At 49.5% G+C, this 25,381-nt stretch overlaps 2 protein-coding genes across 3 annotated transcripts; one reads left to right on the top strand and one right to left on the bottom strand.

Moving 5' to 3' along the window:
* Window positions 1–2,330: 2,330 nt before the first annotated feature.
* UROD (uroporphyrinogen decarboxylase) lies at window positions 2,331–6,098 on the bottom strand. The gene is made up of 10 exons (XM_068539762.1): window positions 5,988–6,098; window positions 5,210–5,322; window positions 5,010–5,089; window positions 4,871–4,933; window positions 4,453–4,650; window positions 4,188–4,349; window positions 3,323–3,460; window positions 3,064–3,164; window positions 2,916–2,982; window positions 2,331–2,565 (listed from the first exon to the last, which is right to left on the bottom strand). Exons 1-10 carry the CDS (start codon window positions 6,005–6,007, stop codon window positions 2,404–2,406), a joined length of 1,104 nt encoding a protein of 367 aa, XP_068395863.1. The 5' UTR covers window positions 6,008–6,098; the 3' UTR covers window positions 2,331–2,403.
* Window positions 6,099–8,416: 2,318 nt separating this feature from the next.
* On the top strand, window positions 8,417–16,908 carry HECTD3 (HECT domain E3 ubiquitin protein ligase 3). 2 transcript variants are annotated; one of them, XM_068539761.1, is made up of 21 exons: window positions 8,417–8,855; window positions 9,011–9,171; window positions 9,412–9,504; window positions 9,584–9,719; window positions 10,006–10,121; window positions 10,206–10,319; window positions 10,462–10,544; window positions 10,988–11,153; window positions 11,381–11,462; window positions 12,098–12,280; window positions 12,433–12,485; window positions 12,666–12,730; window positions 12,890–12,993; window positions 13,262–13,381; window positions 13,493–13,582; window positions 14,586–14,792; window positions 15,036–15,165; window positions 15,249–15,323; window positions 15,451–15,532; window positions 15,676–15,747; window positions 16,338–16,908. In XM_068539761.1, the coding sequence occupies exons 1-21, from the start codon at window positions 8,487–8,489 to the stop codon at window positions 16,414–16,416; spliced, it is 2,580 nt and encodes an 859-aa protein (XP_068395862.1). In that variant the 5' UTR covers window positions 8,417–8,486; the 3' UTR covers window positions 16,417–16,908. The 2 variants fall into 2 exon arrangements, with proteins under 2 accessions (XP_068395862.1, XP_068395861.1); XM_068539760.1 differs by having other exon boundaries at window positions 15,920–16,908.
* Window positions 16,909–25,381: the final 8,473 nt, after the last annotated feature.

The following is a 25,381-nucleotide window of genomic DNA, read 5'->3' as shown; positions in this document are numbered from 1 at the left end:
GCAGAGAGAAAAATGGCCGTTAGAGTAAACCCCAAGTCTAGTCTATGCAGAAACCCCGGCCTGCAGATGGGCATTGACAGCTCGGTGGTGGGTGAGGGGCAGGGCCCCATCTTGACTTAGACTTTCACCTCACGAAGCCATGAGGACACAGAAGCTCTTGCTCCTGCCTCACACAGCCTCTCTCTCTGGGGGCCTGCCGAGCTCCTGAGAAACAAGGGCAGGGAGAAGGTGAAGGTCTGGGAGGCCACTGGGCTCATAATGTTCATCTACTCTGGTCACCTTTGTGTTAGAGAGCATCTGGTTTCATCTCTCATTATACTTGTGTGTGTGTGGATCTGAATGGCTACGTACGTGCATCTGTGCGCATAGATATATCTGTGCATGCCTGTACGTGCACATGTATATTTATGTGTATCTGTGTCAGGTCTGTGTCTGTGTGAAGACATGTCTGTGTACTGGATGGTGGGTTTCTGTGTGAGGGTATACACATTTGTGAACATATAAAAATACATATCTGTGTGTGTGTGTGTGTGTTGATGTTTGTCGATGCATGTGTAGTGTTTGTGTATCTGGGCACACGTAAGTGCATGTGTATAAACATGTCCATGTCTGTGTGTAACTGTGTATATTTCCACATGTAGCTTTGTCTGTGAATTCATGTTTGAGGATCTGCATGAATGTGTCCCTTCTCTTTTTGCCAGATCTCTCATCCCCATTTCTCTTATTCTCTCACCAGCTAAACATGTTCCACATCTCTGTGCCTCCTTTATTCACCATTGTCTCACCAAACAAGCTTCTAAGCACTAGTCTCCCTCTGCCCTGAGTAGCTCCTTCAGCGCCACATTTCTCTTCTCACCCTGTACTTGCTTTCTTCCCCTGCCTTTCTACCTCAAGCTTCTTCTGCCTGCTTCTGTCACAGTCCCATTGGTCATTGGTTTGGAGGCTGTGGCTGGAATGCATTTGGCCTTTTCCTTTCTGACTAGTTTCTAGCTCTAGTGGGCAACCCCTGTCTTAGCCCTGGCTGACCTCCACAGTGTATCGTGTTCCTGCTACCCTCCTGACCCCTCTGCTCAGCCTGGAATTGTAATAGGAGGTAGCACAGGCATTCAGAAGAGTCATTTAGATGCCAGTGTCTTGGTGGTTACTGTTTCATGTTTTAGTTCCCGAGTAGGGGGTGGGGTGTGACAGGGAAGGGGTGGTATAGTTAGAGTGTGAACTAAGGACCTCTTTGTCTGCTTTACTTTCCTGTCTTTGACAAACTGTTTGTGTCACTTTTTTTTTCTCCACACTAACCAGTAAGTTGCATTTGCTGTTTGTGGCTACCAAAGTCTCACCGTCCAGCTACGGGCCCAACAACCTCTCAGCCCAATAGGTTGGTTTAAAAAAAAAAAAACAAAAAAAAAAGACGACGCCACTCCCATTTCTGTATCACAATTGCCGTTTTTTAGCAAGTGTGTGAACTCACAGTGCTTTTCTATGAATAAATCATGGATCACAGAAAAGATCATTTTTCTAAAATCAGAAATTGTGTTCTTTCAATAATTGGGGCCCTTCTCTCTCTTCTCCATCACCCTGGCTGGGACAGGGAGCTGGTTAGGCTATATAGCACAGTGGGTTCCTAATGGTCTAAGATGTGGAATGACAAATGAAAAATTTCCTACTGCACCACACCCCTCTCCAGAGCTCACAGGCCCGTCAGAGCCTGGTCCCAGGAAGTAGGTACCACCGTGAAGAGCAGAAACAGCAGGATACTGAGAAAATTAGAGGGTATGCGCAGAAAAGAATGCAGAGCAACCCTGAGTGCCATGGGGCCTACTGGCTTCAGAAGCCTTCTTGCCTCAGTGATGCAAGTCTAAGGCTCTAATCCTAAGCAACTTAACCGAGTCTTTATGTCTTCCCAAGTTTTGGTGTCAAAGCTGAAGGCCTCTCAGCTTCTCCCTGCTCACCTAGACTCCATCTTCCTCAACAGGCCTTTCTGAAGTATTCTAGCCATTTCTGTGTCCCACTCTGATCTATACACCCTTCCCTCCCCAGACACAAAGCCCTGTCAATTTGGCCTCATATGCTATAGGGACCCCATTTCCCTGCAAATGTCACAGCTCCAGCTCCTAGGAAGATCTGCATAGCCCCATGTAGCTCTGGGGCTTGGAGATCTGAGAGCAAGATGGTGGTAAAGGTCCTGACATTAAGTCCTACATACATATTCACTGATACCCGAGCTCCCATGACTTGTGGGAGAGGATGCCGAAAGAGGCCCAGGGAAGGAAGAGGCTCAGAAGGAACTGAGGATAAGGGCACAGATCTTTCACAAACAAAACCACACGCAAGACTCCAACTCTGGAACTTTTATTCTCCTGGAAACAATCATCTGTGTTAGTGGTACTTCAGAGAAAAGGATTATGCTCAATTCTGTCGAAGCAGGCGTGAGTGTTTATGCACGGCATCCACAAAGGCTCCCACGTGTTCTGGGTCCATGTCAGGGTAAAGTCCATGGCCCAGGTTGGCAATGTAGCGCTGCGGCCCAAAGTCATTCAGCATCTGCTGCACCAACCGCCCAATCTCCTCCTGGGGGGACCAACAGGGCACTGGCTACAGGGGGGGCCAGCACACCTCTGTCCTCCCTATACATAATAGTGGCACACATACATGTAGGCATGCTTCTACTCAGTGTTACTCATACAGTCATTCAAAAAACTATCAGATGCCTAGTATGGGCCAGGCACTAAGAAAACACAAATGAACAAAATCAATGAAAAGAAACTCCTGCCTTCCTAGAGTTCACGTGGTATGAATGGAGTAGAAGGGAGGGATAAACAGATAATAGAAGCACACACATAGTAATAAACACAACCATATCCAGAACCATGGGCGTGCACAGAAACAACCACAGACACACACAGGGACCTGGTTGTTACCTCAGATGCATATAAGGCACAGGGGTCCAGGTTGCCCTGCAGGGTCACTGTCTTTCCCACGCGGTCCCTGGAAGTAGAGTCAGTGCCCTGTTCTGGTGACTGCACATATGGCAGTTGCATCCCCTCCACCTCACCTTCCATCACTCACCGGGCTTTCTCTGGGGCCACTGTCCAGTCAAGCCCAACCACCTCGTAGCCAGCCTGGGCCAGCTCCTCCAGGGCAAAATGTCCGTCCTTAGCAAAGATGATCTGGGGGAAAGGGCAAATCTCAGGCTGCCGAGGGCTTTGCTATGCCTCCTAATATAGCTCAGCTGTGCTTCTGCCCTCCAGTGGTCACTTCGGTCCATGCAGGACTTAACCTGATAGTTCCACGAGCCCACCTTCACTCATCTGATCCCCATCCTTACCATGGGCACCGGTGCCAGGCCTGCCTCCTGCAGCCCGGCTTTCACTCGCTTGGCCACATCACGGATGTAGGGCAGTGCAAACTTACTGAAGAGTTGTGGGCCAAGATGCCCTGCATGGGACTCAAAGAGCTGCAATGCCTACAGTTAGAAAAGAAATGCATAACACGTAAAGAGGAAGTATCTTGGGCCCCACATACAGAATGTGCCCCAGTCTTCCTTCAGTTTTCCCCAAGTGACTTCAACCCCTGAGACTGCCTAAGCCTATAAGCCCAGTTCCAGTCAAAAAGTTTTGCCTTCTCCAGATCCCAGTGCTAGGTTTGGTCTTTGAATACACAGAGCATTAAGCCCCCCTGCCAGTGTCTGGGCTTAGCTGCTCCAGCCAGATCATTTCATGCCAAGCTTCTTTTGTGCCTGGTATTGAGACACCTACCCTCACAGGTATAAGGAACTGTATTGTTTCTGGTCGTTAAAGACTAAACCCCAGGGCTTCCCTGGTGGCACAGTGGTTAAGAATCCGCCTGCCAATGCAGGAGACACGGGTTCGAGCCCTGGTCCGGGAAGATCCCACATGCCGCAGAGCAACTAAGCCTGTGCACCACAACTACTGAGCCTGCGCTCTAGAGCCCACGAGCTGCAACTACTGAGGCCGCGTGCCACAGCTACTGAAGCCCACGCGCCTAGAGCCTGTGCTCTGCAACAAGAGAAGCCACCACAATGAGAAGCCCAGGCACCGCAACAAAGAGTAGCCCCCGCTCGCCACAACTAGAGAAAGCCCACGCGCAGCAACGAAGACCCAACGCAGCCAAAAATAAATAAATAAATAAAGACGAAACCCCAGCCTGTTTGTCTCTCCCTCAGGACTTACCTGGGCACCAGCAGCCACTTGTCCCACCAGATATGGGACGAGAGCATCAGTGAGGATGCGAAGCAGCTGGTGACTGGCCTGTGGTCTCTGGTAAAGCCAGCGTTTGGCCTGAGCCATGGTGCTTGAGCCGCCACCCTCAACCATGTATGTCATGAGAGTCCACTGCAAAAGGCAGAAGCCAGATAGACACTTCCTTCCCTTGTCTGCACCCAGATCTGCCAAAGTAATTTCTCCAAGCCCAAGTCCCTGCCCTGTTCCATATTACCGGGGCACCAGCAAAGCCAATCAGTGGCACACGCCCAGCCAGACGTTGTCGAGTGAGGGTGATGGCCTGGAACACATAACCCAGCTCAGAGGCCACTGTTGTTGGATCCCGGAGGCGCTGTAAATCCCGCTCTTCTCTTAATGGCTCTGGGAAGCTGGGCCCTTTGCCAGGCACCATGGTCACCTCCATGCCCAGTGCCTGGTGGGGGAGAAAACGTCCGGGTTCCCAACCTGTAACTCCAGGAGGAGGAGATCTGTTCAACCCATGCCAGGAAGGAGGAAAAGGAGAATAAAACTCAGCCAAACTCCATCTCTTCCAGCCTGTTTTTCCCTCTGTCCCATAAGGACAAGTGCTTATCTTGAGCCTTGACTGTCTTTTCCCTTTGTTACCCATTCAAGAATCAGATTTGAGCAGGTACCTGGGGTACAACAAGGATGTCGGAGAAGATGATGGCAGCATCCAAAGGGAAACGATGCAGTGGCTATAGGGAACAGAAGACAGATTGCTAGGTGGCGAGCTGAGAGCATAAATCTCTCCCTCTTTTGTGGACCCCTCACCTGCAGAGTAAGTTCACAGCAGGTCTCTGGGGAGCGACAGGTGCTGAAAAAGTCCTGGGCAGCCCGAGTTTCCCTAAACTCTGCAGACAAAAAAGGGAAAGCAGGGCTCAGCCTTGAGGAACCTCCAGAGCCCTCCTCTGCCCCTCAAAAACTTTTCACCCTCCAGAGTTTTACCTAGACTCCGAGGCCCTGACCCTGACCTGGTAAGTAGCGGCCTGCCTGCCGCATGCACCAAACAGGAGTGTAGTCTGTTTCTTCTCCCCAGGCTGCTCGCAGGAAGGTGTCATTCTTCAGCTCCGGGAAACCCTGAGGTCTGGAGATCAGGAGCGGGTAGGGTAGGTGTCAGTAAACTAGGCTGGGGGTTGGGCAGGGCTCGGGTTCTAAAGGCGGATACAGTCCAGCACAGCTATCTGCCTTCTCCAGACCAGCTACCAAGCTGTGGCTCCCCGCCGATTCCGCCTCCCCTCTGCCTATCAGGTGGTGTACAGGACTAGAAGGGCCGGTGCCGGGGCCTTTACCCTACACATAGTCGCAGCTTCCCCAGGCTCAAAGCCACTGGAGGGACTGGGAGAGTAGGGGGGTGGGAGGGAACGAAAGTCCAGTTAGGAGAGTTTGGGGGGGTCTTTGGACCAAAAAATCTCAGGAACAAGGGTACTAGTGGGCTGGTTTTAGGGCTGGAAGATCTCCAGGCTGGGGGATGGTCATGGGGGAGATCAGAGATGACGGTCCGAAAAAGGGATCTTAGTTGAGGATTAGAAAGTCCAGAGGGCATCTCCTAAATAAAGGTCTGGGGTACTCAGTCCAGCTAGGCGGTCCCTGGGATGAACATCTCAGGAATCCATGGTTGGAGGATTTGGGATTCCAGAGACTTGGGTTCTCCGGGGTTGGGGAAGAGGGGTATAGGGACAGATTCCTTAGCTGAAAGACTCAGATCAGAAGCCCGTATGGCCACACTGCGTGGTGGCACAGAGAACTCACCCACACTCGTTCGCCTCCATGGTAAGTTGTCTGTAAACGCGAGCACAGCCCCCACTGTAGCCTAATTCTGAGCCTGCCCCCTGCCCAGGCTCCGCCCCTTCCTGGAATGAGCCAAGGCTGTCGCCATGTTGAAAGTCACATGATCAGACTCCAGCAAAGGCTCCCGGGCTGCCCCGGCTGCTGCCCGTAGGACCCCTTAGGTCTCTTCACCGTAAAGTCCTCTGTAGCGACGCAACAACAAACACCTCCTACCCCTCCCCCCACAGAAGAACTTCACTGTAACTACACTTCACGTGGCTTGAGGAGTTTGCTCTCCTCTGACGGCCTGGGAATCCCGGAAGACTCGGCCCAGGTCTCACTTTCACTCCCACTCTTAACGATTTTAACAATTTTATGCCTGGCCCAACCAGGCATATGGTGAATTATGGAACCAAGTTGTACAGGGAACTGAAATAATTAAATATTTATATTACCTAGAAAGAGGCGGGCACTACAATAGGTGCAGAGATTACAGTGGAGAACAAGACATTTCCTTCCTTTAAGGAGCTACAGACTGATGCGGAAACAGAAATCAGCAATCACAATAGTAAATGTTTTAAGGGGAAAGAGCTAGAAGCAGTAGCAAGGGCTCCATTTAACTGGGGAAAGCAGTGGGGTATTCCAAGCAGAGGGAACGGCATGTGTAAAGAGAAGACGAAAAAGAGCAAATGGCTTAATGAGAAACAAGATCAAGCTGGTGGAATTAAAGAGGCTGGAGCTGGGGGCTTCCCTGGTGGCGCGGTCGTTGAGTCTGCCTGCCAGTGCAGGGAACACAGGTTCGAGCCCTGGTCTGGGAGGATCCCACATGCCGTGGAGCATCTAGGCCCGTGAGCCACAACTACTGAGCCTGCGCGACTGGAGCCTGTGCTCCGCAACAAGAGAGGCCGCGATAGTGAGAGGCCCGCGCACCGCGATGAAGAGTGGCCCCCGCTTGCCGCAACTAGAGAGAGCCCTCGCACAGAGGCGAAGACCCAACACAGCCATAAATAAATAAATAAATAAATAAATAAAGAGGCTGGAGCTGTCTACAGAGTCCAGGTCATGCAAGCCTTTGTTAAGTGCATTTGTTCACTTTATCTTGTAGTAGTGTGAAAGCATACAAGTAGCTTGGAGAGAAGGGAAGAGAGGCACTGTGTTCCCAACTTATTAAGGAGAAAAAAATGGCAAACTGTCATAATTACATGGGATCATTTATTTTTTTCTTGATAACTTCAATTATTTGAAAACTATATCAAAACAAACTTTCCACCCAGGTGTCCATCAACGAACAGATAAACAAAATGTAGTGAGTGTATATATATATATATATATATACAATGGAATATTACTCAACCATAAAAATAAATTATTCTGAAACATGCTACAACATTGTTGTAACATGCTAAGTTAAATAAGGCACACAAAAGGACAAATATTGTATGGTTCCACTTATACGAAATATCTATAATAGGCAAATTCATAGAGGCAGAAAGTAGATTAGAGTTTACCAGGGACTGGGGAATGGGGGCAATGAGGAGTCATTGCTTAAAGGGTACAGAGTTTCTTGTTTGGGGTGATGAAAAAGTATTGGAAATAGACAATTATACATTTAAAAAACGGTTAAGATTGCAAATTTTGTTATATATATTTTCCACTGTTTTTTTAAATTAATGTAATATATCAAAAACCAGTGAGTAGTACACTTTAAATGGGTGAATTATATGGTGTGAGTTATATCTCAGTAAACTTTTAAAAGAAACAGGGCAGGACCAAGTTGCCTTTTCCTCCATGATTGTACTTCACCAGCAGCTTCTGTCCGTGTTTTTTTGCCTCCTCCCTAACCACCTCGGCCTTTCCTCTCGTTTGGTTCAGAATTACTGGGAGAAACTGGATAATGATCACCAGTGTCCTGGGATTAGGAGTAACCACCAGGATCAAGCCTAAATGACTCAAGACTCCTGTCAGCAGCCGAGCTGAGGAGGGGGTTATTTTCCCAAACATTTTAGTCACACTGACCCTAGGATGGGGAGCCTGAGAGGATATCTAACAGATTTTTAAAGATTCTTCTGGTTGTAGTGTGACTCACTGGGGGCACGGAGGCAAAACAGAAGGCCGGAGGATCTGAGAAATAGCTGTTGCAACTTACCGGGCTAGATAGGATGGATGGTGGCTTGAATGAGGGTAGTAGCAGTGGGGATTAAATGGTAGTAGCAATGGGATTGGAGTGGGTAGATTGATCAGGTAGGAACTACTACTGAACTTGGGTCTGGTTGGCTGAGCGGGAGGCACAGAAAAAGATAACAGGATTGAGTATCCGAGTACACAGGACAAATACGGCGGGAACGTGCGGGGCGCCTAGTCCAGAACTTACGGCGAAGGCTGGCCGAAGGCGGGGCTGAAGGTGGTGGGAAGCTTCGTCAGCCTTCCGGGCCGAAGCTCCTGGGGCCGGATCGCCCCTGGGCTTCCCTGGGCCACAGCGCTATGGCGGGCCCGGGCCCGGGCGCGGCGCTAGAGTCCCCGCGGCAGCTGCTGGGCCGCGTGCGCTTCCTGGCGGAGGCAGCGAAGAGCCTCCGCGCTGGGCGGCCGTTGCCGGCGGCGCTAGCTTTCGTGCCGCGCGAGGTGCTCTACAAGCTTTACAAGGACCCGGCGGGACCGTCGCGCGTGCTGTTGCCAGTGTGGGAGGCGGAGGGCCCGGGGCTGCGTGTGGGAGCCACGGGCCCGGCCACCTGTACCGGCTCCGGGCCCCTCCGCGCCGCCCGCGACAGCATCGAGCTCCGGCGCGGCGCCTGCGTGCGCACCACGGGCGAGGAGCTGTGCAACGGCCACGGGCTCTGGGTGAAGCTGACCAAGGTGCAAAAGACCCGGGACCAGGGAAGCCCTTGGCTGTTCCCCTCCCCTCCCCCATATTGAGCTGACATAGCGTTCGGTGCCCTTTGCCGTGGGCTGGGCAGGGTTTGCCGCCGGCGGTTCCCTGACGGCTGTCCCCGTCTGGCGCGTCCCGGCAGGAGCAGCTGGCGGAACACCTGGGCGACTGCGGGCTGGACGAAGGCTGGCTGCTGGTGTGCCGCCCGGCAGAAGGCGGGGCCCGCCTCGTACCCATCGACACTCCAGACCACCTCCAACGGCAGCAGCAGCTCTTTGGAGTGGACTACCGCCCGGTGCTCAGGTCCTGCACTGGGAGGGGCGGGGCTTGCTGTCAGACTGCTGAGCCCTAGTGTGGCAAAGCCCGGGTGGTGGGATCTGGAGTGGAGGCAGGGTTTACAGCAGAAAGGGGCGGGACCTGAAGGGAGCTGGGGTGGGGCTTCTGGAGGCGCAGTTTAGAGGAGGTAGAGATCTGGAGAAGGCTCCAGGGTCTCCTGCTGCTCGCTGATGTCTCCGCATCCCGTCCCCGATTCTGTGCGCACAGATGGGAACAGGTGGTGGACCTGACATACTCGCATCGCCTGGGATCAAGGCCTCAGCCGGCCGAGGCATATACAGAAGCCGTACAAAGGCTACTGTGAGTGAGCTGGGATGGGATGGGGAGGAAGGAGCTCCAGGTCTGGGCCCGACCTAATTAGGGACTTGGGGTTGCTTAGCTATGTGCCCCCGACGTGGACCTACGAGTGCGACGAGGACCTGATCCACTTCTTGTACGACCACCTGGGCAAGGAGGATGAGAACCTGGGTAGCGTGAAGCAGTATGTGGAGAGCATAGACGTTTCCTCCTACACGGTGGGTGCTGGGACTCCTCCCACCCCAAACAAGATGTAGTCACATCTTGCTAGATCCAGAACTCTCACCTCTAGGCCAGGACCAAATCTGAATCCCCACAGGCCATACTCAGTCCAACCCCCCATCTTGGAAGTCATGTAGGAACCCCTAGACACCTCCACCCATACCAGATGTGCTTCTAACCCAGCTCCACTGTACTTTCTCTCTTGTGCTCCCTGACCCAAAGCACACCCCCAGTTCAGGGAGTGGGGATAAACACTGATTCCACCTCTCTGCCCCTCCCCAGGAGGAGTTCAATGTGTCCTGCCTGACAGACAGCAATGCGGACACCTACTGGGAGAGCGATGGGTCCCAGTGCCAGCACTGGGTACGGCTTACCATGAAAAAGGGCACCATTGTGAAGTGAGTGGGCTCTGAGTAGGACGGGGTGGGTGAGCCACATGCCTGTGAGTGTAAAAGACCCACGTGCACACTCTTAACCCTCAGGAAGCTGCTACTCACGGTGGATACCACAGATGACAACTTTATGCCTAAGCGGGTGGTGATCTATGGGGGTGAAGGGGACAACCTGAAGAAGCTGAGTGATGTGAGCATTGACGAGTGAGTGAACTGGCCTGGGGTGGGAGGTGGGACATGATCCTAGCGTAGGATCTGGCCCACATTGGAACCAAAAGTTCGAGCGAGACCCCAGCAATCCCTGAAGACAAGGGGTCTCCAAAGTGCCTCACGTTCATCCTCTCAGGACCCTGATCGGGGATGTCTGTGTCCTGGAGGACATGACCGTCCACCTCCCAGTCATCGAGATCCGCATCGTCGAGTGCCGAGGTGGGGCTTAAGGCCCTAAGGAGGGAAAGGGAGCCCAGTTTGTAGATGGGGGTTAGCTGGCAGTGAGTGTGGAGAGAAGGAAATGGGCTTGGAGTTGAGGTAAAGGTGATAGCTGAACTAACTCTAGGATCTGAAGCTTTGGGGCCCAAGCCAGGTGGAAGGTGCTGAGTAAGAGGCCTGCCTTAAAGCCATAGAAGTGCTTGGGCTCACCTGGAAGAGGAACGGAGTTGGGACTCTCAGGCATCCCCAAACTATCGTGGTGGACACAGGAACTAGCAAAGAATATAATAATCAGAATCAGGTTATAGGAGGGGATCCCAAAGGTCCCAAGTTTCTAGGGGCTGGGGTAACAAAAGGCTGAGCATTAAGGAGCCTTTCTCAGGTCTGAGGGCCAAAAAGGCAGCAGGCACAGTAAGTGATCTCACTCTAACTCCTTCCTCCAGATGATGGGATTGACGTGCGTCTTCGAGGGGTCAAGATCAAGTCATCTAGACAGCGGGAACTAGGGCTGAATGCAGACCTGTTCCAGCCCACTAGTCTGGTGCGATATCCACGCCTGGAAGGCACTGATCCGGAAGTGCTATACCGCAGAGCTGTTCTCCTGCAGAGGTGGCTGTGGTCCTGGGCCAGTCAGGCCCTTCCTTGTCCCCCGTCCTGAGCCTTGTATGTCTGTGTGGAAGAGGCCCCCAAGGTCTTATACTGTAAGCTGTTCCACTTCAAGAGGCAGAGCAGTCCCTGGGCCCTGCCTTCTCCTGTCCCTGTGAGTTGGGGAGTGAGGGGGTCTTGCATCCATATCAAACTCTTTAGCTGCAGTTATCTTTACCCACCCACCCCAGATTCATAAAGATCCTAGACAGCGTCCTGCACCACCTGGTACCTGCCTGGGACCACACGCTGGGCACCTTCAGTGAGATTAAGGTGAGCCTGACCCATGCAATACTGGTCTTGGCATTGGGCACCCCCTTTCTGCTCAAGCAGTTGTTCACTCTTCATCAGAGAGTTCTTAGACCTACTCTAGGCGTGGGCTTTTGTGGGGCTCTGGGAACATAGGAAGAAAGCCAGACACAAATAGTCAAAATGTCGCGTTTGGGGTGCTATTCCCCAGAGAGCATGTGAAATATACAGAGCTCGGGGAGGAGAGGTTACAGCATGGACAGGGCAGGTTGCATAAAAGGTGCACACTGGGAGTTACCAGCACCTCAAAATGACGTGAGAGAAGCCTGCCCGTAGATGTGAGTATGACATGGGGATGAGGCTGGGGGAAGGTGGATAGGAAGCAGGCCCTGGTAGCAGATGGCCCTGGGGCCAGACTTCATTCCTGGTCAGTGGAGCCACTGGAAAGGATTTATGTAAGGAAATGACAAAGTTGGATTTTTTGTTTTAGAAAGCTCTCCCTGGTGGCCGGACTAAGGGAGAGATTGGAAGCAAGGACCAGGGATGGACTAGGCTTGAACTGGAACCATGGGATTAGGTCCAGGAATAGAGAAAGGTTCCAGGGCCTGGACAGAGCCTGACTGCCTGCTGGTCCTGCTCTGGCCACCTCTCCTCCCCAGCAAGTGAAGCAGTTCCTGCTGCTGTCACGCCAGCGGCCAGGCCTGGTGGCCCAGTGCCTGCGTGACTCAGAGAGCAGCAAGCCCAGCTTCATGCCACGCCTATACATCAACCGGCGCCTCGCCATGGAACACCGTGCCTGCCCCTTAAGGGACCCTGCCTGCAAGAACGCTGTCTTCACCCAGGTTTGGACCACCTGGGGTCAGACTGAGGGAGGGTCAGTAAGGGGCCTAGGGGGCTGGGCCAACAGGGACCTGAGCAAGGTCTTTGGGCAAGAGTGGGGCCAGGTCTTGACACAGACTTTCCCACAACTCCCTCCCCTTTCCCCTGCCCCCAGGTTTATGAAGGCCTCAAGCCCTCTGACAAGTATGAAAAGCCCCTGGACTACAGGTATGGCATAGGGGCGAGGGACCTGCTCAGGGTATACATGTACACATGTATACCCACGCACTGCCTCTGGTCCCCTCACCATTACCCCTCTGTAGCCCCTACTCCTGGGTGGACTCTGGGCAGGTGCATCATTCTGAGCCTTGGCCCAGTGTGGTGACAGAGACCCACTCCTACTTACAGGTGGCCCATGCGCTATGACCAGTGGTGGGAGTGCAAATTCATTGCAGAAGGCATCATTGACCAAGGTGAGGCCCTGAGGGACGATAACAAGGGTCCAGCCCTACTTCGAGTGGTAGAGGCTTCTGAGATCACCAGCTAACCAGATAGGGGACTTGCTTATTACCCCATTATGGGGGCTGAGGCTTTTGTGTGCCCCAGCTGAGGGCATCTATCTGTCATTTCAGGGGGTGGTTTCCGGGATAGCCTGGCAGACATGTCAGAAGAACTGTGCCCTAGCTCGGCGGACACCCCTGTGCCTCTGCCCTTCTTTGTCCGAACGGCCAACCAGGTAATCTCCCATCCCTACCTCCCAAACTGTTTCTGCTGTTCTGTCTCTGCGAACCTCCCAGGTACCAGGCTAAGCTAGAGATGGGGCAGAGGAGAGACTGAGTTGCCTGGGGCAGCCTCTGGACAGACAGGGAAGGAGGAGCCATTGTATATTCAGAGGGATCATTCAGGGCCCCCAGTGGAAGGTGTTCAGGGAAGTCTCTGAGGCATCTGGGGCAACAAAGTAGGGTCCATCCCATGCCGTGCTGACAGCTCTGTCTCGGGGACAGGGCAATGGCACGGGTGAGGCCCGGGATATGTACGTGCCCAACCCCTCCTGCCGAGACTTTGCCAAGTACGAGTGGATCGGACAGCTGATGGGGGCTGCCCTTCGGGGTAAGGAGTTCCTGGTGAGTAGCCTATTCTGCACCCCACCAGATTAATCCTGGCTCTTGGAAGAAAGAAGAGCCAGCCAAACCTGGGCAGCTCAGGGTGAGAAGACAGTAGTATTTGTCTCACAGGTCCTGGCTCTGCCTGGTTTCGTGTGGAAGCAGCTCTCTGGTGAGGAGGTGAGCTGGAGCAAGGACTTCCCAGCTGTGGACTCTGTGCTGGTGAGTTAGGGCCTAAAACCAGTGTTTCCTCTGCCCAGCCCCCAAGGTTGCTGCTCCCCAGGGCCGTCCTGAACCTTCTCTTACCACATACGTGCTCCCTCTCCAATCCCATGTACTCCAGTAGCTTCTACTACTGTCACTATTCTGATGACCCCTACTTCCTTATCTCTAGCCCCAACCTCTCTCCTAAGCCTGGGGCTATATATTCATTTACCTGCTGGACATCTGTCCCAAGATGGCACCTCAGGATCAACACACTCTTCATCCTGTCCCCAGTCTACTGCCCTCTAGGGCTCCCTGTCTGACAATGGCACCACCACCCACCCCTCCCCATGCCAAGCACTTCAGGGTCATTCTGCCCTCCTCCTTCTCCCTCACCTCCCACATTCTGTCACATCTGCCTCTGGAATCTGTCCACTTCTTCCATCTCACTGCTTTCCCTCTGGTTCAGCCACTTTCTTTTCTGACCCAACCACTGACTGCAAAAGTTGTCAGTGTCCCTGTCTCCATTCTTACCCATCTGATCTCCAGCATCCAGAGTAATTCATTTCACTCTCCCTGTTTAAACCATTCAGTAGGTCCACTCTGGGCTTAGGATAAAATGCAGAGTCCGGAAAGGCCTTACATGACCCCTGTATCTCTGGACACTTGGTTCATGATCAGGCTCCAGCCAGACAGATTCCTAAGGCCTTTTGCTCTTTCCACCTTTTTCCAAGATGTTCTCTCTCCTGACTTCCTGGTGGCCCAGCCAATTCCCAGCCATCATTTGGGTCTCAGCTTAGCTGCCACTTCCTCCAGGACACCTTCCCTGATCTCCAAGCCCGGTTAGGCATCGTCTTGATGCTTTCACAGCCCTTGTACTAACCCCCTCACTGCCCTCATTGCCTGCGTGAGGACTGCCTTGCCTGGCTGCCTCTCCTGCTTCCCTGTGAGCTTCTTGAGGAAAAACAAGGACTGTCTTCACAATGAAAAGATGACCTTCCTGCCTCTCTTCAACCCCCAGGTAAAGCTCCTGGAAGTGATGGAAGGAATGGACAAGGAGACATTTGAGTTCAAATTTGGAAAGGAGCTAACCTTCACCACTGTGCTGAGTGACCAGCAGGTGGTGGAGCTGATCCCTGGGGGTGCGGGCATCGTGGTGGGATTTGAGGACCGTTCCCGTTTCATCCAACTGGTGCAGAAGGCACGGCTAGAGGAGAGCAAGGAGCAGGTACTACCCAGAGGCCAGTGGAACAGAGAGCTTTGGGCTCCTTATGGCCAGAGCCCAGCCTGATAGGCCACCAGAACCCAATCCCAAGAATTCCGGCCCCCACCATCCCTCTCCCCACATTCCTGCTGATCAGTGAAGTACAGAGATACATTGTCTCCATGAGTGGAGGCCAAGGGTCCCCACCACACGCTGAGCTGAGAGTTGTGCCCTCTTCCCCAGCCAGGCCCTTTCCCTCCTCTGCAGGTGTCAGCCATGCAAGCAGGTCTGCTGAAAGTGGTGCCACAGGCTGTGCTGGACTTGCTAACGTGGCAAGAGTTGGAGAAGAAGGTGTGCGGGGACCCAGAGGTCACTGTGGATGCTCTGCGCAAGCTCAGTGAGTGTGGGGCAGGGCAGCGCAGTCCCAGGGTGGGGCTTAAGGACCTAAGAATTAATTCCGTCTGGTTTTGTCCCCACCAGCCCGGTTTGAAGACTTCGAGCCATCTGACACACGGGTGCAGTATTTCTGGGAGGCACTGAACAACTTCACCAACGGTCAGTGGAAAGGGCAGAGTAATGTCTGGGTTCGGACTCCACTCCTGGGATACAGAGACAGGGCTGAAGCTGAAGAACTTCTTCCACGATCAGCACACGGGCACTGATTTCCTTCTCCTCCATCTAGAGGACCGGAGCCGCTTCCTGCGCTTTGTCACAGGCCGCAGCCGTCTGCCAGCTCGGATCTACATCTACCCGGACAAGCTGGGGTGAGCGCGGATGGGGAGGGGAGGTCCAGTCGAAGGAGGCTGTGGCTGGCCTTCTGCCCTGCCCCACAAACATATTCACGTGTCAGACCCCTGCCCTGTGCCCCTGCAATTCTTTCTGATCTTTGGTCCCTCCACGCCCCCAGCTATGAGACCACAGATGCGCTGCCTGAGTCTTCCACCTGCTCCAGCACCCTCTTCCTACCACACTATGCCAGGTGGGTTTCCTAGGTTCCAGCCTGGGGAGTGGGGGGGAGCGGGCGGGGAGGGTGGCATCCTAGGGTGGAGGAGGGCTTCGGGTACTGGGTGCACAAATTGGAGCCACAAAGCCCCTGGTTGTGATGGAGGGACCTCTACACCTGGCGCTGATTAGCTCCCTGCCCCCTGCAGTGCCAAGGTGTGTGAGGAGAAGCTCCGCTACGCTGCATACAACTGTGTGGCCATCGACACCGACATGAGCCCTTGGGAGGAGTGAGTCGGCGCCAGGGGGCAGCCGCGGGCCAGCAGGACTGCTCCTGCGCGGGTCCCACTCGGCCTCGCCCAGGAAGCCAGCGCACTCCGCCCTTGGGTGCGGTTGGAGTGGAGCAGTGGGTTGATACTGGTGGCCCAGCCCCGCAGACCCTCAAGCCCTACACGTGCTCGGGTTGCTTCCAGCATTATTTCGCATCTGTGAGAGGAATCTTCCACAAGCCCAGCACAAGCTGCCAGGCCTGAGCTACTTGAAGGGGGCCTTCTAGCTCCCCACCCCATGGACTTTGCTTCAGTTTTCAGCTCATTTTTTTCTCTTCTTGTTCTTCTCTGGTTTCAGCCTGGACTCAAAACTAAAAACTCAGGGGGAGAGGGGAGGATGGAGGCTCCTCCCCGAACAAGGCTCCAGGGATGGATAGGGAATGGTGGCCATCCTCCTTGGTCACCTGAACCAAGAATGAAGAAACTGCTGAACACCCTCTCCCTCACATATTGGTCTTTTCCTCCTCTCCCTCCAACCCCAAGGTGTGAGTTCTGACTTTCTTTCTCCAACTAAGTCTCAGCTGACAAAGTGCCACCACCGTCCCTGGCTCAGAACATACGTGTATTCAACATTAAATCTATACTACCACTACCACCCCCTATTCATCACTTCTGCATCACCTCCAGCCTGACTCCCTGTCTGCTGTCTTACCCCCAAGACTTTGCACGGGTTAAGGCCAGTTATGTCCTCTCTGAAATCTTCAATAGCTCCTCTTTACCAAACTCTAAAATAAAGCCTAGACTTTAAACCTCTTCCTAGGTTTTATGCACATCCCTGCCCCAGCCCTCCCTCCCTTAAGGGCCTCTGTGACACTCCATCAAAGAAGCTCTCGTACATGGGAAAGTTGAATAAATGGATGAATTCATTCCTTCAGAGTGCGTTTATTGGGCTCCCAAGGGATGTTAAAGAAGACTGTTCCAGGACTTCAGGGTCCTGCTGGGAGCAAAGGAGATGTGTGTCAACGTGGGAGTGGTGGGGCTTCTCAATGGCAAAGATGAAATCTGGAGCTAAGCAGGGAAATAAGGCGTCCTCTGCCCAGAAGGGGGAAAGAAAGCTGGCCTGGCATCTTCCGGGATGGGTGTGGCGATTTAGAGGATGGGAGTCCACCTTCAGTAACCAGGTGGGCAGAAGAATCTGACCTCCTAGAGGACAGAGCCTTGCACTGGCTGAGAGACACCCAAATCAGGATGTGACAGAAGAAGAGGCAGCGGCATTGCCACCCACCCCCCCATGCCGCCTCCAGGTTACCACACAGCTAAGGTGCTGTCTAGAAGAGCATCTTGCGGGTGCACTCCCCCCAGAAGTCGCGCTCTCCCATCGCTTCTCCACGCCGTCCTCTAGGGCGCGCCCTGACGCTGCCCTGGCGGGAAGCTTGGCCTTGGCTTTGAGCCCCTCCCCTGGGGCTGTGCGCACCCCGAAAACTGCCTCCCCGTAATTCGGAGTCTGATTCTCCAGATGAGCCTCGCCGTCAGCACTCGCCTTACGGCTCCCCGACCCCTGCGCCTTGGGTGGTCCACAGGAGACGTGCCCCCTCCTCCGGCAGCCCCTTTCCGCCCAGGGAGCTGGAGGCGCGAGAGCCCCAGAGGCCGCGACTCCCCCGCAGCTCGGCTTTCCCGCCAAGCTCCCGCTGCCTTGTCCCACCCGCCCGGCGCGCCTTACCCCCTTCTCTCCTCTTCAGGGAAGGGCGTGGCCAGCACGCGCCTGCAGGAGGTAGTCCGTTTCTGTCTGGTACCGGCCACACAGTCTTTGGTTCCTCTTTTACCAAATTGGAGTCCCACTGTAGCTACTAGCTACTGTTTGTAGCTAGTTCTTCATTCGTTCATTCATTCAGTGACTGCATGGAACAACTATGTCAGGCACCACACCAGGTGCAATGGGTAAAACGGTGGCTAAACAGATAATTTTGTCCCTCTTGGGATTTAACCTTTAATGGAAAAGACATATATTAAACAGATAATGGCATAAACAACATTTAATAACATTTACGTAAGAGCTCCAAAGGAGAAATGAAGGGTTTCGTCAAAAGACAGAACAGGATGATTCTAACCAAAGTGGCTCAGAGAAATGCTAAATCCTTAGGGAGAATAACGATACAAAGGCCAGCTGAGAAGCATGTTAACTGGAGTGTGAAGGGAAGAAAGAGATTAAGACTCCAGCCTTGGAGGCTCTTTGAGGGTTTTGCATTGAGCCGGCATGAGAGGGTTAAGCAAGGGAGTGACATGATTAGATTTGCCTTTGGCAGCTTCGTAAAGAATGAGTTGACAGGGAGAGAAACTGGAGGCAAGGAGGAATCCAAGCAGGAAATAATGGTCACTGGAACAAGGCAGATACTCATTTTAACCATTATTTTTATTGGCTGCATTGTCTTACATTGTAAGGAATTTCATAACTTTTATTCATTTAAAACCCTCTACAGATGGACATTAAGGTTGTTTACAAATTTTCGTATTGAAAATTACAAATGTTATAATAAACATCCTCATGCAGGTACTTCCCTGGTGGAGCAGTGGTTAAGAATCCGCCTGCCAATGCAGGGGACACGGGTTCGAGCCCTGGTCCGGGAAGATCCCACATGCCACGAAGCAACTAAGCCCATGCACCACAACTAGTGAGCCTGCGAACCACAACTACTGAGCCCACGAGCCACAACTACTGAAGCCCGTGCGCTTAGAGCCCATGCTCCGCAACAAGAGAAGCCACCGCAATGAGAAGCCCACGCACTGCAACTAGAGAAAGCCCGTGCATAGCAACGAAGACCCAATGCAGCCATAAATAAATAAATAAATGAACTAAAAAAAAAAAAATCCTCATGCATATATCCTTGCCTACCTATTTATTTTCTTAGACTAAGTTCCTAAAATCACTTCATCAATCTGCCAAATTGCCCTCTAGGAAGGAGGTATCAGTTTTCACTCCCTTTAGTATCTATTTCCTAAACTCTTACCAACCTTGGGCATTTAGTTTAATGTGCAGAAAAATTATATGATTTTTATTTTAATCTGCATTGCTTTGGTTATTTACTATATTGAACAATTGTTTTTCTTCTTCATGAACTGCTCTTTATGTATTTTTGTCCGTTTTTCTATTATTTTCATTATTCTTTTCTTATTGATTTATAATAATCTTTGCATAGTACTAATATAATAAGCACAGCAAAGCACTGTGTTAGATGCTATACATATGTTATCTTGTTTTATCTTCTCAGCAACTCTATGAAGTAAGTACTATTATTATGCCCATTTCCAGATGAGAAACCTAGAGCAAAGATTAATTAGTAACTTACCCAGGGTCACGTAAGTAGTAAGTGATGAAGCTACAATTTGGATTGTTGTCTGCCAGCTCCAAAGCCTGCTGACATGTTAACTAAGGCACTATGTCCTGTATATTAACCCCCTTGTTGTGTCAGGTGTTATAAATATGTCTTCCCAGTCTGTACTTTGCCATTTAATTTCATATGTGTTCTTTCCTAATATACAAAATTTTAAATTTTTATGAATTAAAATTTTTTTTCTTTATGGAAGAAACCATATATTGGATACACACCACAGGAAAGCAATATAGTATACTAGTTAGGAGCACATTCTCTAGAGTTAGCTTGCCTGTATTCATATCCTGGCTTAACCACATGTTGACCATGGACAACAGACAACAGCCACAGGTTTTCCAAATCCTTTGCCAGTTTCCTCAGCTTCCTTTTTTTTTTTTAACAGTAATTTTTAAAAAATATTTATTTATTTAGGCTGCACCGGGTCTTAGTTGTGGCACGTGGGATCTTCGTTGTGGCATGCACACTTCTCACTTGTGGCATGCAAACTCTTAGTTGTGGCATGCATGCGGGATCTAGTTCCCTGACCAGGGATCAAACCCAGGCCCCCTGCATTGGGAGCACAGAGTCTTACCCATTGGACCACCAGGGAAGTCCCTCAGCTTCCTTTTGTGAAGTACCTATCCTTTACCATTGCTTTGAAATGCTGCATTTTCACATGCTTATCATCATTGTATGCTAAATTTTAATATATAAGAAATCTTCATTTTGCACAGTAGTGCCAGGCTGTAAAAATGATCCTGCACTTTGAAACCATGCAAAGAGATCTTAATAATCAAGTGGGGGGAGGGGCTTCCCTGATGTCACAGTGGTTAAGAATCCACCTGTCAATGCAGGGGACACAGGTTTGATCCCTGGTCAGGAAGATCCCACATGCCGCGGAGCAACAAAGCCCGTGCGCTGCAACTGCTGAGCCTGCGCTCTAGAGCCTGTGAGCCACAACTACTGAGCCCACACGCTGCAATGACTGAAGCCCGCGCACCTAGAGCCCGAGCTCCGCAACAAGAGAAGCCACCGCAATGAGAAGCCCGCGCACCGCAACGAAGAGTAGCCCCCGCTCGCCGCAACTAGAGGAAGCCCGCGCACAGCAACGAAGACCCAATGCAGCCAAAAGTAAATAAATAAACAAACAAATAAATAACTTTAAAAAATAATAATAATCAATGGGGGAAATTACCACTCTTCCATGACAAATGTTTTGTTAAAACATTAAAAGCTCTCCTACAATTATAAATGTACAAGGAAACGAAAAACTAGTAAAACTAATATTTATTTAGTACATTGAAATCTAAAGCATTTAGAAGATTTAAGAATTAAATTGCTTTCTTTGTAAAACGCTTATCAAGAGTAGTTTGAGGGCTTCCCTGGTGGCACAGTGGTTAGGAATCCGCCTGCCAATGCAGGGGACACGGCTTCGTGCCCCGGTCCGGGAAGATCCCACATGCCGTGGAGCGGCTAGGCCCGTGAGCCACAATTACTGAGCCTGCGCGTCTGGAGCCTGTGCTCCGCAACGGGAGAGGCCGCGACGGTGAGAGGCCCGCGCACCGCGATGAAGAGTGGCCCCCACTCGCCGCAACTGGAGAAAGCCCTTGCACAGAAGCGAAGACCCAACACAGCCAAAAATAAATAAATAAATAAAAACAACCTCCCTCAGTCCCTAGTTTCTGAGGCTTCTTCATAAAAAAAAAAAAAGAGTAGTTTGAATAGTGCTTACCTCTTTTTTCTTGTCTTATAATATGGAGCAAGCATTTACTCTAAGTCTTGGTGAATGGTCATACTCCTTTCTAAGTTTGGATCACCTTCCAACATTTTATTCTTTGTACTTTCAATCTCATGAAATCTCTCTGAGAATTCCTTTCATGTGAAGTTGTTGCTGACATCACTTCCTCTGGGACACCTTCATCCTTTTTGTCACAGCCACTTTCCTCATTTATGTGGATAAGCTTGCCCTCACTAAGTCCTTCTGGCTGCATATCTATACTCTTTCAAGACAGAAGTGTTAACTTCCCCATGATACGACTCCATTTATGCTCAATTTGAATTTCACTTCCAGCATTATCACTTCTCATTTATTTGCTGCACTTTCATTTTGTTGGCCAATTCTCAATTATCCTTTTTTTTTTTAAATGTCACATGGGTTTATCACTGGAAGACAAGGAAGCAACACAACTACATTCTTTGCTGCCTGTGAACGAACTGAATAAGAGATGAGCAGTGACTAATTACCAACAGACTTTAAAAAGCGACATGATTGTTCATTCATGGATGCACATCCGACATGATCCAAGTTGATTCTCACAATTTGCTTTTATGGAGGAGAGAATTTTTGGAGGAACTTCACCATTTTTACTGATCTCACCTGTTCCTTTTGTATCTATTTCTAAATTTATTAGATAGAAAGTTGTGGAAAGGGATTTCCCTGGTGGCGCAGTGGTTAAGACTCTGTGCTCCCAATGCAGGGGGCCTGGGCTTGATCCCTGGTCGGGGAACTAGATCCCACATGCATGTCGCAACTAAGAGTTTGCATGCCACAACTAAACTGGTGAGCTGCAGCTAAGGAGCCGTCAAGCTGCAACTAAGACCTGGCACAACCAGGTCTCTATAAAATTCTAAGACTTTATGCTGTCAAAATGGTGTTCTTCCTCTCCCTGTCCCTCCTCCCTGCCTAACTTTTTCGTATTCCCAAAGTACTTATCACCTTTTAGTATATGGTACAGTTTACTCATTTATTATTTAAACTTCCTTATAATTTATGCTGCCTCTCCCTGCTACAATGAAGGCTGGATCCTTTTTTGTTCACTAATATATCCTAAGAGCCTAAAACTATTCTTGGCACATAGTAGTCACTCAATAAATAAATGAACGGTGGCCAGTAAACCATACTTTCCAATTTAAAAACAAGGAAAATCAGCCATCTGAAAAGTTTTTCAATAAAGGAAGAAAATTTTAAAATTGATTAAATCACTTATTTTTAAAGTTGGCCCATCAGTTTAGAGCATAAATGTCCAGATTCTGACCTTCAAAACCACCAACAATGAAAATTCTGTGTGCTTGAAAGGAAATATTGAATTCCTTCAATATTAATGAAGTTAATGAAGTTTCTTTCCAAGCTCTTTATGTAAACACTGGAGCATCATTAGCTGTCTAACTTGTCATGAATCTATTAGGAAACTGCTGGGCTTATGTACAAAAATAAAACACAAATATTTTGGGACCTGCAAGTGGTTGCCAAAGTAGAGTTTCTTTTCACTTTTATCTTTCACTCAGCACTCTAAAAATAATAATTCCCTGCCCCACTGACAAGTCTTCAGCCAGATGGAGTAGATGAATATTGTGATGTGGCCAGTAAATTCCCAAAGAGAGATCTCTTGCAGACCGTGGGAAGAGTATTTCTGAGCCAAGGCCCAACTTTTGAAAGGTTTCTTTTGTCTCCCATAGTTTAAAGAGAACTTTAGAGCTTGACCTTCTTAAACTGTTTCCCCACCACACACAAACACATACACATAAATGTCCCTTAGGGAAGAAATGTGAACAGGAAACACATTATAGGGAATAGCCTGTGTTCAATAAGCATTTATTAAATACTTCCTGTGTAATTAATAATTAAAAGTAAATAATAAGAATGAGGCTAGGCATGAGGGCTAATAATGTGGATTGACTTAGTGAAAAGAAGTGTTTCGAAGAAGAGATGTTGTCAGTGACCCAGGCCCTCAGCCCAGCTTTCCTACCACCAAATGGGAGGATGAAGGGAAATTTCTGAGAAATTTCTAATTTGTTTAATATTATTACTTAGCATGTCCCAGATCCTGTGCTAGGATGTGTGGAGAGAGAAGTAAATAAGATACAGCCTTTGTCCTCAGGGGGCTCCCAGTGTGATACAGAAGACATGAAAAAGGAGATGACAGTCCTCTGTGGTGAGTGCCATAATGTAAGGACTAGAAGCAGTGGGAGCCAGCAAGAAGTCCACGAGGCAGCAGTTCTTAAAGTAAGCTCCGTGGTCCTCAGCGAGTCCCCAAGACCCTTGCAGGGGATCTATCAGGTCAAGGCTATTTTTATAATAATACTAAAACACTATCTGCCTCTTTCGCTGCACTGATATCTGCACTGATGGTACAAAAGCAATGGTGGATAAAACTGCTGGTGCTTTAGCATCAATCAAATCAGAGATACCAAACTGTATTAATAGTCACTGTATTCTTCACTGCCACACACTTGCAATAAAAATTAAAATTAAAATAAAAAAATAATAAAACAAAATAAGTTTCACTTAATGTCTGTGATGAGGCAATAAAATAATTTTATTAAATCTTTGTCCTTGAGTACACATCTTTTTAATATTCTATGTGATGAAACAGGAAGTACACATGTAAAACTTCTGTGCATATATGAAAGAAGTATGATAGTCGTCTCCAGAAAAGCACTTGGGCCATTGTTTGATTTTTGACCTACTGCTTTTTTCACAAAACACTATATTTACTTGAAAGAACAACTGACAAACTGTGGACAAAAAATTATCAAAATGAGTGAAGTAAGCCAGTCATTTCAAGGAAAACCACTAACAGTGATAATATTTGAGCTTTCAAGAGAAAATCAGAAGTCTGGGAAACTTGTATTTGTCATCACAAGCTTGCCAACATTCTTAAGGACTTTTCTAATGAGATTGGTGGTGATATTAACAAATGTGACTTTAAAAATATTGTATAATGAGTCAACATTGGGAAGATCTACATAACCTTGTGAACCAGTATTTTACAAATGATCAATGCGTCAAGTTGCAAAATCATGCATGGGTAAAATGCCCATTCAAAGTGCAAGTATTATAAGAGTACAAAATGGTCATTGATATAAATGATTCTACATCGCAACTAATCTTTAACAAACTACCACTTATTGAGTTTGGTGTGTAGTATCGAAGAATACCCCCATTATCTGACAAAGGCTATTAAAATAACTTTCCCTTTTCCAACTATGTATCTGTGTGAGGTCGGGTTTTCATCACCCAAAACAACGTATCACAACTGATGAGAAAATTCAGCTGTTCTCTATTCAGCTAGACATTAATGAGACATGCAAAAAGATGAAACCATTGCATTCTTCTCACTAATTTTTTTGCTTTGGAAACATAGTTATGTTTTCATTAAAATGTTACTGTTACCATGTAATAGGTTTAATTGTTTCTATTTTTTTATGAATTACTGTTTTTAAAATTTCTCAGTTTGAATTTTTAATATGGTAGATATCAACAGATACAATCTATACAAACAAAAGTTCTTTGGGGTTCTCAATCATTTATTTTTTTTAGAAATTTGTTTTATTTATTTATTTTTGGCTGCATTGGGTCTTTGTTGCTGCGCGTGGGCTTTCTCTAGTTGTGGCGAGCAGGGGCTACTCTTCCTTGTGGTGCATGGGCTTCTCATTGCAGTGACTTCTCTTGTTGCAGAGCACGGGCTCTAGGCGCGTGGGCTTCAGTAGTTGCAGCATGAGGGCTCAGTAGTTGTGGCTCATGGGCTCTAGAGCACAGGCTCAGTAGTTGTGGTGCATGGGCTTAGTTGCTCCGTGGCAGGTGGGATCTTCCCGGACCAGGGTTCAAACCTGTGTCCCCTGCCTTGGCAGGCGATTCTTAACCACTGCGCCACCAGGGAAGCCCCCAATAATTTTTTTCAACTAATTTTTATTGGAGTATAGTTGCTTTACACCCAATAATTTTTAAGAGTGTAAAGGGTCCAGGGACCAAAACGTTTGAGAACTGCTGCCCTAAGGGAATAATTTAAAGTGAGTTTAAACTGAAGTAATCCCTCAACTACTTTCCTCAACTAGAGGAGAAAGTCCTCTAGCTCCCTGAAAACATTTGCTAGTTTAAACATGAGCACTTAAAATGGATGACAGAACCCTCTTACACTGTTGGTGGGAATGTAAATTGATACAGCCACTATGGAGAACAGTATGGAGGTTCCTTAAAAAGCTAAAAATAGAATTACCACATGACCCAGCAATCCCACTACTGGGCATATACCCA

Source organism: Eschrichtius robustus, chromosome 3 (assembly GCF_028021215.1).
Source record: "Eschrichtius robustus isolate mEscRob2 chromosome 3, mEscRob2.pri, whole genome shotgun sequence".
Taxonomy (NCBI): Eukaryota; Metazoa; Chordata; class Mammalia; order Artiodactyla; family Eschrichtiidae; genus Eschrichtius; species Eschrichtius robustus.
This window is presented reverse-complemented; position numbering and strand designations above follow the sequence as displayed.